The sequence below is a fragment of the Leptopilina boulardi genome, unplaced genomic scaffold (genome assembly GCF_019393585.1).
Source record: "Leptopilina boulardi isolate dan_hultmark-lab unplaced genomic scaffold, ZJU_Lbou_2.1 LbouV2_202, whole genome shotgun sequence".
Classification (NCBI taxonomy): Eukaryota; Metazoa; Arthropoda; class Insecta; order Hymenoptera; family Figitidae; genus Leptopilina; species Leptopilina boulardi.
In genome coordinates, this window is record NW_026137755.1 from 200,169 (window position 1) to 218,889 (window position 18,721).

The 18,721-nt window shown below is 32.4% G+C and overlaps 1 protein-coding gene across 1 annotated transcript in view; it reads right to left on the reverse strand.

Moving 5' to 3' along the window:
• Window positions 1-18,721, reverse strand: part of LOC127278387 (zinc finger protein 853) — a 75,779-nt gene that overhangs the window by 5,692 nt on the left and 51,366 nt on the right. The window contains exon 4 of the mRNA XM_051300095.1: window positions 9,417-9,610. Within this exon, the coding sequence (XP_051156052.1) occupies window positions 9,417-9,610 (194 nt within the window). The remainder of the gene's footprint in view (window positions 1-9,416; window positions 9,611-18,721) is intronic.

Below are 18,721 nucleotides of genomic sequence, written 5' to 3' on the forward strand. Positions count from 1 at the left end.
TTTCAACGTAAATCTTTAAATCTTTAAACTAACGATGTAATAGAACAAAAATTATCAAATGCAACAAACTTTTTTAAAATTACAAGCAGTGTTTGTTGCAAAATCAAATCTGATCTTATATATTTGAAATCAGAAATTATGTCAATCAAAAAAGACGTTTTTAATCAAAATTTTTTTTCTCAAAATCTCCACTTTCCAAATTAGCGTTGAAAAATCTACCAAATAAATTAGTATACATTATTTCTGAGAATCAGAGTCATCTTTCTTTATCCACAGGACTTTAATTATTATCTAAGGAAACAAATAGGATTAAGGAATTGAAAAGAGGATTGTAAGAAGTGAAATTTGGATTTTGAAGAGGAATGAAGCAAAGCCCAAGTAAATGAATTTATGAAAGCTGCGAGTTAGGAAGTCAATCGAAAAATATTCATCGGTTCCTCTCTCTAGGAGCGACAAAATTCATATAATTGGCATTTGCTGTAAGCATCCTTACTGTCACTGTTTCGATCGACCTCGCATGTCCTCGCGCGAATGATCGGGACATAGGATATGAGCATATGCAAAGCATAGATTCAATGATCGGCAGTAAATAAATCTAATAATTGTTTAAAGACGAAATTCGACGTCCTTTTCATTTTTTGGTCAAAATTTTTTTTTTTTTTTTAAATTTTTCACTGCTGCTGTGCATGTGCAGCAGATCTGGTCACCGGTGAAAGAACTTCTCGCGGTCATTGGCTATCATTCTTTTTATTGTTCCCTTGTTATTCTTGTGTAAAGGCGACTTCGAAGGTCACGTGGAGGAAAAAATATGGCGGGTAACCTTGCTCGAGGGACAAGGGAGACGGATTTAAAAAAAAAATATGTATATGAAAACGAGTCAAAAATTAAGAAAAAAAAAAAAAAAGATTAAGAAAGGTAACGGCATTGACCTCAATGAAGTTTTGCTTTCTTTTAACCTTCTCTGTTTGGCATTTAAATGACTTCTTATTTTTTTCTAAGGCTTGTGAGGGTTTCTTTTTCGCGAGTTCATCAGCCTTCATTTCGCTGTTTTCTTTTTTTTTCTTGAAAGAGACCTAGGGCAACCGAGACCACGTTGAGAAAGAGCTGCAGCATCATCGCATGCAAGTTATTCTCGGAGGGAGGCTGCTGCGGTCCGAAGGTTCGACGCCCCGACCTGGCCCAACTGGAAAAAACCGGTTTCTTCTTGTGCTCTTCCTTTTTTGTTGCATCCTCGCTTTTTTACACTGGGTAGCACTGCAAAGAACGCGCACGGATCTCCTCTCTTTCTTTCTTCATATATATATAGAGTTTTTCTTTCCTTTTCGTTTTCGCAGTGACTTTAAGTTTCTTTCTTTCTCTCTCTTCTTCTCCGTTTTTGCTCCGAGGCCCCAAAGGGACGTTGCCGCGTGGGCGAATATACGCGAGGAAAGCCTGTGTATGATTCTCCGTGACCAGATTCATCTCGCGTGTCCGCCGCGCACCGTTTTCCATTACCTATTACTTATACTCTCCTAATTCCTAGTTTCTTTACCTCCTCGCCGATACATCAAATCACTCGGAAATTATTTACGCGCCCGAGACTCAAGTCTGCCACCCGCCATTCTATATTTATAATTCTTTACTTCCGGCTTCTCTTGCCGACTGTTTTAGATCACGCAGAGCTTTAACAGGACTTTGCATTACTGCTCATCGGTCACCATCCTTTCCTTTTAGAAACTCGTTGGGAAATCTGATCAGATCTTCATCGCAACAACAGTTATAATCAATATCTTTTATCTTATAAATACTATTTGCATATATATCAGATTAAGTTTCCGTTTCTTTTTTATCTTTCCTTTTCTTTTCAAATGAAGAAACAATTTACTAATAATAGAGAGTGATTTTTATATCTTGACAGATGTTGAAAAAGACAGTCACCAGGAAATGCGTGACGAGATGATGGTTTCGGTACACGAGTGTCTCGTCTTGTGTTACCGATTTGAAAGCAAATTCGAGAGCAGAAGGTATATAAAGCTTGTCTAGACTCTTCAATGTCTAAACCAGGTTTTGGGCCAGGGAGTGGCATAAAAAGGAAGTGGGTGTGAGCACACGCGTAGCGATGCGTGACGTCGGACACGATGTAGCCATTTTGTGCTCGAGGAGAAGAAACCATCTTTGCTCTTTCTTCTATGTGCTGTACATGTTTAGATGTTTTATAGAATGAGAGTGCGATATATATATACACACACCTTCATATATACTGGAACGGTATATCCTCATGAGCAAGTGGTTCAAATACTTCTTAAGTATCCCTGGGGTCTTATTCAAAGATGATGGTGTATTTACAACAAGTTCGATGAATCCAATCATGCTTCCTTGGAAAACTTTCTCACAATCTCATTGCAAATAAAACCAAGACTCACTAAGGGGGGCCCTTTCGAGTATCTAATACAATTCATATATACATTTACTTTTTATTTTCAATATGGATTGCCTTGTTGTTCTTCTCTTAAATACATTTCGTTCTTTTCTTCATGTTTCTTTAAGTAATTATCAAAGAAAAACAAATTGAAAATGTATTATTATTAATAACTAAAAATTTCTTTTTACTGAAATAATACATCAACTTTCTCTTTTTCAGAAAATCATCATTTCATCATCATTTAAAAAAAAATATTATTATTGGTATTTTTCCTAAATCACATACCAAATATTGAATACTGAAACAATATTTCAACTGATAAACCCGTGGAACTGAAAATCGTTGTTTTAAAAATATGAGTGTAAATAATGTATTTTTTTTTAAATTATTTTTTTTTAATTTTTCAAAATTTTGCCTCAAATTTTAAGAACTAAAGTTATTTTTTATTCTATGATCATGAAATACTGGAAATATATTCATATCACTTTTAACGATACAAAAGAACATTAAAATTTAATTTTAATTAAATGAATTAAAATTTCGATTCTGATGTGACATGAAACTTGTTTTTTTTTTCTTTTCTTTTTTAAAAGAGTATATAATTACACTCGTCTCTTTAACTGCAGATGTTAATTGTGATTTTATAGTGGCCATTTGTCTTGACCTTGGTTATAAGAAAGTATATGAGACCGCAGTGAGTCTTTTTTTTATATATGTCATGAGATTCGTTTCATGCCGAAATTGCCGTGGAGATTGTTGAGATCCTCGCCCTGCACTTGCAATAACCGAAGGTCCCGCGGGTTTGCGCAATTCTTTTTTTTTTCTTTCCTGTTCTTTTCATGGTCTTACCATCATATAATTTTTTTGACCTTTCAACAAAATAATGTTTCTTTTTTTAAACGCAAAATTCATCCTTCTTATATATATATATAGTATTATATGAGAATGTTAACCATACTTTGCATCAGGAAAATGGACTTTGTATGTTACCGAGTTTTTTTTCTTCATTTCTTCAAATAATAAATGATTTCTTCTATTTGGCTGCGAAACTCAGTAAAACTCAATTCCGTAGGTCTAAAATTAAAGCGAAGGTCTTGCTTGCAGTTCATTGCTCTCCACAGATTGCAAGACTCGCATGCAAATCTTTTCTTTTTCTTTTGCATCCACAATGCATTAGGTTATATATTCTTTCGTGGAAAAAAAAATCTTGTTGAATAAATTACAATTTCAGGAATTGTTACAAATTCTCATTATAAATTTGCAAAAAAAAATATATATTTTCAAAGAATCCGGAGGCATATAGAACGTGGGCGCTTTATTTATTTTTTTTTCATGAGTTTGGTGTAAATTCCATGGATGGGACTCGCTGAAATTAAAGCGGACCGAAGCCGAGGTCTTTCTTTCAGTTACTTGTGCACTTATATACTGTAGGCTTGAAGGTCTTGTGGTGTGCAATTCTTTTCTCATTTCTTTTTTTTCCTTCTTTTCCTTGGCTTTTTTTGGTCTCGACGAGGCCGCGAGCCTCGACGGCAGACAACCTTCGTACGATACTTTGGCTGCCTGAAAGATACTTGCTCGCCCCTCGTATCTCACCTTGCAAACATTCTTTCTTTCTCTCCTTTGGTCTTGCTTTTACGATTGCCGAGAGGAAAATGAAACGTAAATACTTTCCCGCGAAGTTACATTTCTCTCTCTCTCTCTCTCTTTTATATTCCAACGAAAAATAAAGAAGGAATCAAATATTTTCTCGAGTTTACTTTAAGAAATAAAAAAAACCATTCCTATTTCTTTTTAAGATAACTAAAGTCAATATAGAACTATTATACTATATAATATGTCATTGATGCGTGAATAAGGGTGGAAAAAATGTGATTTTTTTCTGCGACCACGCGTGAAAACGAAGTTGAGTCACAATACAAGAGGCGAAGGGAAACAAATGCATTTTAATTGAGCCGAGAAGCAATTGTTCCCAAACCTGATACATCGTATTCAATATTCTTTTTTTCCCTCTCTCTCTCTCTCTCTCTCTCTCTCTTGTTCTGAAATATACGCCTCGAAGAGAGTTCTGGTATAATCCGCGAGTAACACGTGTCGAAATGGGAGAGAAAAAAATTTTTTGAAAAGGGAGCCTCATCATGTTGTGCCAATACACGATTCCCCCTTTGATTGTTACATAACCAGAAAGGCGGAGGAGGGAAGGACGAAGGGGGGTTACAATAGAAAAATCCAACCCCGTCAAAATCGACAAACGAGAATGATTTCATTACACAAACCCTTTTGGTGTTAGGGTGGTACCTACAAGCCAAAGGGGGGGTGGGGATAAAAAAGAAATTTGAATCGATTGAAGAGGGGTGGAGTCGAGAAAAAAAATTACTACTACTACTACTACTAGAATTTTCAAGTGGGGCGCAGAAAAATTTTAGAGGTGGGAGGAAGTTCGAGAATAGAAGCTCTAGCGAATGTGAATTCACCAGTGTGTGGCGATTTACGAACGTTCCGACCACGAAAGGCCGTCCCACTTTTCTATTTTAATGCCGCAAAAGAGACAAAGAGTGCGATTCTCCTGGAGATTCGCCAGCCGTCGATGTTTACCGCGAATGGAACCTTGCTTAATTGGAAATCGTTAACAAATATCCAAAAAAAATGCGTCATTTTTATAGAAAAAAAAAAAAAATTATAATTTACAGAAATTTCCTGATGAAAGAAAGATTACGCGGAAATCTGAATTATATATTGATTAGCTAAAACATTACGAAACATGATTGTATAATTTATTCTCAACATATATATATATATATATATATATATATCTTGTACAAGGGGATTGAATTATGAAAGAAAATATGGTTCTGACGTCTATGTATATATATTTCGATATTTATACCGGAAGTCACATGGTACAGAGTGTGTTTTGAAATGAAGTGTGTATATATAAATATAAAAAAAAAGAAATCTCAATATGGCTAACGAGATTTTACTGAAAAGTGGCGCTCTAGAACAATTAAGAAAACGTTAAGTAGAATGGGGTAAGAAGAAGAAGAAGGATGAGGGGGGTTGGTGAAAGACAGCAAAGGGTTGTATCGTGTTGCACGGAATTCAACCCCTGTATATAAGGCTAAACTACGAATAAATTCAATGTAAAAGTGGGTAAACGAGTAAGGTTCAGGAAACGAGAAAGAGAAAGAGAGATAAAAAAAGAGAGAGGGAAAAGGATGACGAGAATGAGGTGAAGGGAAGCGCGCAAAAAACTGTGATAAACGACAAAAAAGAGATGAGAAGTGCTCGATTGACTGCTCAATGGACTGATTTATAGTGTTACTGTAGGAAGCATTTACTTACAATAACGCGTCAATTTTGCGTTTATATAACCAATGTAAAAAATTAACATATTTTTTAAGCTCATTTTTTTTCCTCAAAACTAGTTATTTAATTTCTTTATTTTTTTAATGAAATGAAATTTTTATTTACTCCAATTAAATGGTCTGAGACAAATATACGTTTATTGAACTCAAATAAAAAATTTCTTTGAATCTAAAAATTTTATCAAAAAAAAAAATTCCAATTAAATTTTGATTCTAGTTTTGTTTGAAATTTAAACTTTAACCATTTTTTCAACAATTTATAAAAATTTAAAAAAACAGTAAAGAGGGAAAAAAATTGAAATATTTTTTTTTTTTTTAAGTAACTGTGTGTATAAGAAGGTTTCCGGGACGAAAATAGCGAAAACAATTTCAAGAAATCTGCTTCGTGAAAATTCGATTAGACCCGGGCAAGATGGGCTGGTGCTTTCCATTTGTTTCATCATTTTATTTTCTCATCTCAACAACGAGAGTGAGATAGATTGAAATGGGTTGAAAAACAAGTGGAAGAGAGATATAAGCGATGGTACACGGGATTCGGGGTCTCACTGTTTCACTTCTTCTTCTTCTCTCTCGTGCACGCGGCAACGTTTTAATTACACCCTGGTCCCCCCTTTTCGTCCCCCCTCCTTGTGCTTGTACAAGTGCAACGCGATATTTTATTTCTGCGGTAATCCGGTAGAGGGAATCAACTAGCAGAGAGTGTCGCCGTAAAGAAACTAATTTTAAAAGCCGTCGGATTCTGTGAAAATAGCCGGGGTTTTCTAACATTTTCCCAACAATTTTCTCCACTCGCAAACCAATCTCTGTTTTAAAATCGCGCGTCGCTTGAAAGCAAAAGCTTAATTAGCGGAATGTTTATACAGAAAGAAAGAGAAAGAGAGAGGAATTTTAAATTTTACAAACCAGACGGAAAAGTGTGTTTTCATATTTTCTCCCCGGGAAATATGTAATAACATTCCTTTTTCCGGGGGGGTGAGGGGGGATCGCAAAAATTTTATATATTACTGTAAATTTAATATAACGGTTTTTTTTTTATTAAGAGAAAACAATTTTTGAAAAAATTATTAACTTTTTACACAGAAACAAAACAAATTCGAATTGTGTTAGGCGAATAAAAAAATAGTTAGATTATGCGAGACTGATTTATCGAGGCATCGGGGAAGGGCAAAATATTCTCTTGAAAATTGAACAAGGTTTTAACTGCGGATTAGATTTCAATTAGAGGTTATAACCATAGAGAAAAATCCAAGGGTGTTAAAATGCGAAAGAGCGATATTTATTGCCACTAAGGTATAATAATGCGCGCAACGTGTTGCTGGATCAACGTCAAGTCAAAAAAGGGGGATGAGAAAACTTATGCGGAAAGATGAGTAGAAGAGCCAAAGGAATTTACATCAATGTCAAAAGAGAAAAGAAAAATCAACTTAATAAAAATTATGAGATTTTTCTTGAAAGTAAAAATAAAAAGAATTGTTATTTTTATTAAAAGTTGAAAAGTATTTTTTGTTTAAGAAACGTAATTTCAATTTCAATTTGAAAAAAATGAAAAATAATTGTTTAATAGAAGTGACACAGCAAAGGGGAAATTTGAAAATACATGTGTACATATAGGATGGGATAAGTAAAGGGGCTAAGGTGAGAGAAAGAAAGGTTGTATAAGAGATGAGAATTGAACCGCTCAGCAGATGCCTTCCCACGTTTTTTCGCCGAGACATGTGCCCGGCGTGTAAAGGGTTGAGAAATTTCAGTTGGGCAGCGCAAAAAAAAGTCCTCTGAGATTCCGATGTCTAAGCCTCGTCGAACTTTTATATTGTTCAAAGGGGTGAATTTGATTAGAGAGAGAGAGAGAGATAAATTTTTTCCCGATTTTTTTTTAACTTCTTATTCTTAATTTCCACCGTCACCTTCCCCTTCTTTTTTTTTAACTAATGTTTTACACGTGCGTCACTAGGACCAGTTTTAGGAACAATGAACTTTTGAGATAATGATCCACGATGCTCTCTCACCCCTGATATTTTGTTGACAATTTTTTTTTTTTTTTTACTATTTCATATTTAATTTTTATTATTTTTAATTTCACAACTTGCATTTTTTTAATTGCTAATAAAAAAATTAGAAATATTTTTTTCTACTGCCTTATTGAAGATGATTTATATATATTTAGTGGAATTTTTTTTAGTTAAAAGCAGATTTACCCAAGCACCTTTTTTTGGAAACCCATTATTTTTTGAGAATATTATGAGATTCTAATATACTATAGAAATATTGAATATAGCGTGATTGGTAAAGTGCGCACTTTGGTGATAATCAACATAGAGAGAGAGAGAGAGAGAAAGAGAGAGGGGTGTTGCTCATCGCACGGCATTCTCGGGGGTCAACGACTCAATGAAAGAGAGACGCTATCTCGAATTCGTAAAAGAATTTTTAAGACTTCAAAGTCCGTGTGTGATATCGTTCGCTTTTATATATATATATATATATATATACATATAAAAAGCTTCCTTGTTTTTCTTTGGGACAACCGCGAGCCGCACGAAAGCTTCGAACCCTGCCTCATCTACATTTCTTATATTATAGGGAAATTTATAATAAATTACAGAAAAAAAATTAGGACTAATTAGACTACTAGATTTTCTTTAAATTTTTTTCCAAATGAAACAAATGTCCCTTTAGGGTCATTTAATGACCTATATATTAGTGGCAGTGAAAAAAGTAAAAAACAAGTCCAAACTCTCTTTTGAAACAATGTTTTTCACTGAAAATCAGTCGAATTATTACTAATTTAAGCCATCAAATCTGCATTATCATTGGTCAATAAAACAGATGTCACTGTTTTAATCAAGCGAATCTGTTTTACCGTTTAATGATAATTTGACTATTTAAATCAGTAATAATTCGACTGAATATTTCAGTAAAAATTTATAACTGAAGTATTATTTACTTGCTAAAAATTCCAACTATTTTATCAGCGAAATCTCACTGATTCAAATTTAGAGAGTAAATAACCCATTTTTTGTCATTAAAAATAAAAAAACATTTAAAGCATACACAAAAGAATTTTTTTTTTTTTTTGGAAAAAATTTTAAAGAAAATGTGAAAAGAAAAAAACTAAAGAAAATACACTTCCTCGATCCAAGCGTGACCCACCACCATATTTATATGCCACTCGTAAACACAAATCATTGAGAAATTGGTTGACAAAAATTTTGAACAATTTGGAAATAATTTAGAATTTAGAAAAGAGAAAATAAAAGAAAAACAACTGAAAATTCAGTAAAATTTTTATCAGTGTCAATTTCTCATTGAAAAAGAGATATTAATAATTGCACTGATGTTTTTGTTATTAATAAGAATGATAGTTTGAAATGCCCATTTGCGAGAATAGATAGATGAGACGTATTGCGAGCCAGATTATGTCAAAGAGTTGGGAAAAAATTTTATATATATATATATATACAATAAGAAAAAGATTTTCCCTTCTCTTTGAATTTTTTTTTCTTTTTTTTTTTTTTTTGTTTTAATCGAGCTCGCTAGACGTTCTACTTCTCTTTCATTTGTTTTTTTTTAAAAAACTGGAACCTGCTCTCGCGTCATTGTCACTCATTGAGTTGAAAAATGCGGTAACGATCTTGGACGTCGGATTTGGTACATACATGACTGACCTTCGACGTGTGGGTCCGGAGGCTGGACTCCGTTGCGAAGCCCTTGCCGCAAATGTTACAGTGGAACGGCCGGTTCTTCGCCCGTTCCACCTGCGCGTCATGATTCCGCAAATGCTGCTGGAGATTCGACAGCTGGATGAAGGCCCGCCCGCAATCAGGAAGGTGGCACTTATAGGGCCGTTCACCTGCAATCAGAACACCTTTGATTAGAGCCGGCTAAGCTCTGTCATTACCCAAGTTTATAGCTGAAAAAAGTTCTCGAAAAACTTAAAAAAAAAATATATCACATTCATGTACATATATATATATATGAAACAAAAAAACAATTTTCTGGAAAATTTGTTTTTGCGGATTGACTATTTGATAAATATTTTGTTCTATACAAATTAAAAAATTTATTTACAATTTAAGAGATGTGGAGTGAATAATTTTTTTTTCTTTAATATTAATGAAAACGTGTTTCTAAATTTTTTTTAATAAGGAAAAGTGTAAAGTACAATAGTTGCTTTATAAAACATGAAAAAAGATGTGTATACAGTTATTCTGCGCCTAATACAAAAACAAAGGTACATACTGTAAGAGGAAAATCAAAGAAATTAGCATCAATGTTTTAGAACATCATCTTTAAAACCATATTCATATAATAACAAACATTTTGTCCGACGGACATGTATTTTTCATATATTACTTCAAAAATTAGATTGAGTATAAAAAAAACTTTACATCATTTAAAAACTGTTTACATAAATAATTGTATGTTTAAAAAAATTATAAATTAATTTTAATATAATTTCCTTTGGAAAATTATAGAATTATAAAATATATTATTATTGGTGTTTTTCCTAATTCAACACATTACAATCAGTGAATGATTTTACTGAAACAATTTTTAGAAAATATTAGAAATATAAAATATATTATTATTGGTGTTTTTCCTAATTCAACACATTACAATCAGTGAATGATTTTACTGAAACAATTTTTGAAAAATTATAGAAATATAAAATATATTATTATTGGTGTTTTTCCTAATTCAACACATTACAATCAGTGAATGATTTTACTGAAACAATTTTTGGAAAATTATAGAAATATAAAATATATTATTATTGGTGTTTTTCCTAATTCAACACATTACAATCAGTGAATGATTTTACTGAAACAATTTGAAATTTTGAAAATTATAAAATATAAATTTAAAAAAAAATTATTTTTACAATAAAATACAATCGAAATAATTCTAAATATTCAATGTATAGTCAATTGGATAACAGTATAATGTAAAACAGTAAAATAATATTTCTAATAACAAAAATTACATCAATATCATATATAAAGATAATTTTAGTTATATACACTTAATAAAATTTTACACTTTGGTCCTTTATATGTTCCATTCCTGTAGTAAATCAAATCAAAAAATACATATATATATAAATTTTTGTAGATAACAGTTGATCTGTAACTTACAGCAATATTGATTAAATAAATTAGTTAATTAGATAATTGGTTAAATAAATTAATATACATATAGACATCAATTTTGGAAAATTTATATTTTCAATATTTATATTTTTTACCATTTGATATTATAATTATTTTGTATACTGTTTAACCCCTTTCTATAAATGTTTTCTATTCGCGGTGGAATGAAAACTTTTTATAAACTTGAAACTAATAATTTTTTATTTTTCTTTTGCTCGCCTCTCTCTTCCTTGATTCCGGGGGCCCTCTCGACTTCTTCTATCCCGGCGGCAATGCACTCGATTGTAATTTCCACAAGCGATTGGCTCAATTTAACTTTTATTAATATCGACATTCTTCCCAGAGCTTTTTTACCCCGGGCATACTCAACAACGATGCCGGACGATTCATCTTTTATTCAATCGCCGATTCATCTGAGAATTCCTCTCAATCTGAGGGACATGCGATAGAGAGAGAGAGAGAGAGTGGGTGAGGGATTCGAGAGTAAGGGATGTTTTATAATATTTTTTAATCAAAACAAGAGAGATTACATCATTTTTCTTTTTTTTTTTGTAAAAAACAATGTATTCCGTAAATATATATTTCCATCTTAATATTATATTGATCAGTAGTATAGTGTATTTCGAAAACCATTGGAATAAAAGGATATAAAGACGATGGAATAACAGACTGTTATTAAAAATATCGACTTGTAGGCGGTAAAACGAAGTCACGTAAGAAATGTTTTGCGTGGCTTACAATACTTATATATATATATATATATAAAGTTCACTGTCTATACTTTTACTGAGAAGAGCCTCGGGTGATCAATAATCCTGAAACGTTTAATTCCCAGTTATAATATGGCCCATCAAGCGATTTCTCATTCTGTAAATGGAATTTGCACCTCTAGTATTTCCGGTGGTTTTCTATCTTTTTTTCTCGTGAAAGGGAGTTCTTGTCCCATTTGCAGGTAAAATAAAGTCCGAATTGATTGTGTTTTTATTATTAAAATAATTTATCTTATAAATAAGTAATTTAATCTAGTAAAATTAAAAGGTTGTAAAGAAATTCAAAAGAAATTTTATACATAGAAGAAAATTTTCTCTAAAGATTAATTTTAAATTATACAAACATATTCTCATTATCAATTGATATGATCAAGTTGGTATAATTGATTATAAATGCAGAGGACTAGCAAATATAGAAGTAGAATTGAATAAATAAAATGTCATAGACCTCTGAATGAGGAAGATATAGAGAATTTATTTATTAGAGGGCCAATAGAGAGAAATACCCTTATATATATATATAGTTCCACGTGTATTGTCAGAAAGACTACTGAGCACAGGTGTGTCCTGCTTGGCCGTATGTTTTATTTCCCGATGCAATTAAAATCGAATTAATATGCGACTGCCGAGGCCGAGGGGTTGGTTTCTTATTGTTGTTGGTACTTAATTGCACCCTGAAACATTTATCGGGAGCGCAGCAGTCAGTACGCGCTTCCACAGCCGTTTGTATCTGCCTTATATACATTCAGATATATATTTGTATATATATATATGTATATATATTGTATGGATATGAATGTAACGCTTGTATTATAGCTACATGTAGCCCACGTACATCCGTAATCGTGCGTATAGGCCTCGTTACCGGATGTGCCGTCTACGAGACTGAAAGGGTTGCACCGACTTCTTATATACTCTCCTTCATCCACCCTTTCTCTTTCTCACTCTCTCTCTCTCTATCTTCTTCTTTCTCTCTGTTCTCTCAAGAAATCCACTTTCGAGGGTCTTTTAACTTTTTCGAAAAAAAAGAACATTAACGTCACTCTCTTTATACAAATTGTTACATGACCACTGAAAGGTACTAATTTGTACCTATAGACATTCATTTTTCCCTCCATAGACATTGTGTATTCATTACTGTAATTAGCGATACTGTTTTTTTTTTATATCAGGTCACAGTTATCGCAGACATTAATTACAAATTCGATAATTTTTTTTAACTATTATTTTTTGTCTTCAATTTTTTTCAAAATATTAAACATTTTTTTTTAGTTTTAAATGCAACTTTTTATATTTTTCTTTATACACAATGTTGCAGACAAAATGTCAACTTTGTGTTGAACATGCCATATGTCACTTCAAGGTCCAATGAATTTGATCTTCCCTGTGAGAGAAATAATAAAAAAAAAAAAATTGCAACCGTCTGAAAAGAAGTATATATATACATATATATATATATAGTCAATGACATTTGTATTTTTTCAATGATTGTTCAATAAGGGACCAATTGTGGGTAGAATTACATCTGCGGACTTTCATTCGTCTCGCAGACAAACGTTTGTCAACGTCACTGAACTCATGATTATAAAATTGCATAATGTAATATTCAGTTGAATTAGACATCAACGGTTTTTTTTATCTCAATATGTATTTTTTTTAACTTATTTTTTTATTTCAAAGCATAAAACAAATTGTATTCAAAATTGTTATATTACATTTTGCAATATTGTACATTTATAACATATACATACTTTTTTATCCAAAAATATATCTGAAAAAATAGGTTAACAATTCTGTTATATATTATAAAGAGCATATAAGGATAATAAAAAAATAATTTTTTGGAGAAAATTATAAAATACAATTAAAAAAAAATATTTATTATTGATGTTTTTCCTAATTTACTACATACCAAAATTAATGGTTTTTTTTAAACAATATTTCCAGTATCTCAAATTCTTTGGGACAAATTAAACAAATTAAAATATATTATTATTGGTGTTTTTCCTAATTTATTACATTTGTATAATTTAAAAAAATAATAATCAAATTTAAATATATAATTCATTTAACATTTTTTTTCCATACTTTGAAACGAAAATCAATAGTTGGAAACATTTAGCATTATTTGAATATATGTTAAATATAAACCTATATATAAATAATTTAAATATGTTGAGATTTATTTTCTACTAAACGTATTCCAAGCTTTTTAGACTACATATATATATATGCCTCGTATAATATTTGAAAATTCAGTGCAATGAAAAGCAAAGGGAAGTGAATAAAGCACGAGACAAGTTATCCAAAATTGACAGGTCAACCAGAATTAGCAACAACTATCGCCTTTCTGAGATAGTTTCACCTTGACCTTATCTATATAACCTGAACTTATTAAGGCTATGAATAATTTTAAATAAAGCGATATAATTAAATTTCTAATATCAATATGTATGCGATAAAACAATTATTTTAGAATGAAATTTTTCAAAATTAAACTGATTATTTAATTTTTATGAAATTCTGAAAAAGTGATGTATGAAAATATTCATTTATTTTTATTTCCTTTTTAATAATATTCCTTGAACGTAAAAGATTATATAATATATACTGAAAAAGAAATATATTATATTAATACAAAATATTAACTCAATCAAATATTATGTAATAGATAATTAATTATTATATAAAAAAGAAAATTATTTGGTTTTCCATTTATATAAAACTAATTACGAACAAGGACTTTTGCCGACAAAAAAATCGATCCACTATATAATAAGTATAGAATAGTTTTAATAAATAAAATCGGAAAAAAAATCAATATCAAAATATAATAGGTTTTAAAGTTAAAAGGCCCTGTTGCAATAGAAAATATAAGTTACCCTCTTTTTGCTATAAATTTTTAAATAAAAGCAGCTTCAGTGGAAGAAAAATTATTTAAAGCACTATAAAACTATATTTCTCATCGCCCCCTCTTATATAATTTTCTGTATACTGAAAATGAGGGTCGCGAACGGACTTGTGCTCCAGTGAAGAATCATGAAAACGACGTTATATATATATATATATATATATATATATAAAAGCTTTATTCCGAGAAATTAAATAATTTCTCTCTGCAAATTCTAATGGTTTCCTCTCTCCCGATAATAATTGACATGCGGCCGCCGCGGGGCGAATCAAGAATTATTAAATTTAAAATTTCGCGTGCCAACCGGATGGACAGACAAAAAAAAGAAATGTGCAATAGAAAGAGAGAGAGAGACGAAAACTTATTCGCTTTGTAAGGAGGGAACGCGTAAAGCAACCCTTTTTCTTTTGTCGAACCCAAGAATTACAAATCTGTTGGAAGAGAGAACTTTTTTTTTTTTTTTGATGAATCGTAGTGGGCCAGAGTCACACTTCCCTTCTATATTCTTTCACCCTCGACTTTATTCGCACGCGAACACGAACAATTCGATTGAAGGACAATTAATATTGCGTGTTAAACTTTTTTTTTTCAAAACAAAAAGTTACAAAAAAAAAAAGATTTAAATATAACTAATTTTTGACACTAGGTGACTTTGTTTTTAACTATTAATTCTGAAATTAAATCCTCTATTTTTAATCCACCCGGAAGTGTCAATCGTAAGTTAATTTCCATTAATGGAAAACAAATGAATGTTATAATTATAGTTTCTTCTGTATTGGAATTAATGACATTTTATATTCTATTGGCTGTTTTGATAATAATCTGTAAATATTTCTCGAATTGTATAAATAAATATATATATTTATAAAACATAATGCCGGAGAAATTTTTACATATATGGGAAATGTTCCACCACCACAAATATTTTTATGGTATTTAATTTTCTAAAATCAAAAATGAACGCATGGGAAAAAGATTTCTTTTTTTTGGTTGCTCGTCCACTCGTCAAAATCACCGCGAAAAAGTGGAAATCTCTCCAGGGGCGAAATCACCGTTGCACGTGGTGTGTATGTGTGTGTATATATAAAGAGGGGTGTGTGGACTCTCGTGCGCGGGACGTCCTCCATGACCCCCGCCCACCCCCTTTTTGCACTCTGGTGTCCAAACCACCCTCCTCCCTTCTCTGGCAGGACGGCCCTCTTCTCTCTTTCTCGCTCACACTACCAAACCACCCTTGAGCCCTCGCGGCGCGCACACTACATGTCCACGCCAGAAAATTAATGTCCTCTGCAATCCATGTATAATGCATTCGCATTTCGTTCAACGAACAAATGAACGCACCACTGTAAAATTTACGTGTCCCAACGCTCTTCATTTCTCTCTCCCTCTCTCTCTCTCTCTCTGATACAAAATTGGCGCCTCTGCGTGTCTACGGCCCTGGACTTTGTCCACCTCTAAATCCCCCCCAACCCACCTCTTTCCTCTTCACCAGCCAGCCTCACCTAATACAACAACCCCTCCGATCCTTCAACCCCCTTTTGCACTACCCTTACTCGAGTTCACCGTCATCGAAATTCCGGCTGAAAATCATTAAACTGACACGCACTCACACAACAAAACCTTTCCGTCGTTCCTCTCTCCTCTGACCCCCGTATGCATGTTCGAGTAAATATTTTCCCCTCTTGCTTCCACTTTTGGAGTTTGGTGACTATCCGTCTTTTTGGAGACGTGCGAGAGGGTATTTATATGTGTTAGTTTTCGACTATATATATACATACACAACACAAAGAGATGAGTGAAAAATTTCAAAATGGATGGGGGTCGATGATTGGAGCGAAAGAGGAAGGAGGGTGCATTCGCTTCGATCGGGAAAGTTTAGTGCATCATATATGGGCGTTGTTTCCAGATAGAGGCGATTAAAACATTTAGATTAGGTTTGTCTTTGTTTTCATTTATTGGATTTACAGTGTGGAAAATTATTTTCTATTTTATTTTAAAAAAAAAATTCAGTAAAATTTACTAAGGTATTTAGTTATACTAAATGACAATATTTTAAATGTCTCAAATTCTTTGGGTTATGAAAATATATAAATTATTTTGGTATTTTCCTAACAGAACAAGATTTTAGAATCACTAAAGTAAAATTGAAACATTTGACCGATCACGAATATTGTGCACATTATTTTTTTTCCTTATATACAAAACGTCATATAGTCTTCAATATTAGTTATATATAGGTCAAGACTGAGATGTTTGTTTGACGTTCATGATTGGGTAAAAAAATCGTTAAGGATGAGGAATCGCGATCGACAGTATTGATAATGCCATATAGTAAACGATGGGATGCGTTTTCGTGCGACTAGATCGATAATGCCAACCTTCAAAGCTGTCACTGGACTCCATTGTAAAGAGCGATTGTGCTCAGCAATGTTCCCTTGTATGAAATTCTGCCCTTCCTTAATTGCATACCATCAATCATAAAATTCCTCTAGTTATATTTTAAACATATTTATGTATAACTCATTTTCTTATCTCTCTTGCAAAAATTTCATTATACAAATCAAATTATATATATCTTTAAAATTTGTGAATGTAATCATATTCATTCTTCTATACTAAATTTTATTGGAAAATTTTAAATACATTAAATAATTAGCGAATTAGTGTCATATTTTCGAAATTCATATATAGTCATTTAGATAAAGATTGTCAGCAGCTGTAAAATGATTAAATATTCAGAAGAATTTGAATCGTTGTTCCTGACAATGATGAAGGATTAATATTTAAATAACTGTCCGAAAAATATTTTTCCAACTATAGAATAACAATAGGATGATTCATTATTCCCCATAACTTGAACTATTTGAACTGACAGAGACAGACAAAAGATTTATGAAACCATATACTGGTGTTGGTAGACAAGTCATTGCTCTGCGATGATTTTTATACATTGGGTGAAATAAGGGTTCTTACGTTTACCTAGAGTACCTGATATCCTCTCTCTCTCTCCCCGGAACATTGAACTAACGTCAGGCACAGATGTGCCCCGCAAACAAAAAAAAATTTAAAAAGGGTTGAGGATCATTCCGCAGATGAAGACGAGGCATACATAGGGGGATATGAAGTCGAGAGGCAAAAGGGAGTTTTTCTTTTTCGAAACCAGTTTGACTTCTGAGATTGCAGTCTCGATTGTCGGCCAAGCGAAAAGTTCATTCTATTACATAAGACTCTGTTTATGTATAGGCAACTTTGATAAAACACGGAAGAATTAAACACCTTTTTTTTTAGTGGAAAAAAATTAATAGAAATTGGTTACTATTTTAGAACACTGGTTTAGAAAAAAAAAATCCCACCGCTGTCACCTTTGAAACTTTTTTTTTGTGACTTAAAAAAAAGTCTGCGCCTATCTAATGAAAAATCAATTGTTCTGTACCATATATTTTGCGTATAAGCGAGGGAAGAACACTTCGCCAAAGGCACAATATATGAAGTTGTCCCAAGGAGTGCATAATTATTCAAAATAGACGTCAACGAGGTGATGTACCACCAGTAGAGGGGGAGACGGTTAAGAAAAGATTTAGATACGGATCGTATATAGGGTTGGGGGATTTAATGCTGATTGGATCTAGATGTCATCGCAACTTATATTCTCTCGTCGTAAAGTTGGCGGAATATTTTATGAGGAAGATAAACAAAAAAAATTGGTGATTCAAGTTGATGCATATAAATAAAGTGTTAAAGAGAAGAAAGTACTGCTGTACCTAAATATGCACTTAGGCGCCATATAGACTAGCATTGAATATATACATATATATATATGTAGTGCATTGCGCTAGTGCAAGTTACGAAGCATAGCATCCCTTTCCCGAGAGCGATGCAGCCGAGCGTTTCACGCATGCATGGAAATCATTAAAATAAAATGGCCGATAACAAATGACTGTTGCAAAGAGGGGAACCCTACCCTGGTCGGCCATCTTGGTTCACGTGACCGTCATCCGGGCAACCACGGGCACGCCACGCCCCTTTAATGATTTCTACCCCACAACGAATGTGTATATGTTAGGTGCGAAATTTCGCGAATGTATGTGTGTTGATGCAGGGTACAGTCATCATCAGTAGTCACGAAATTC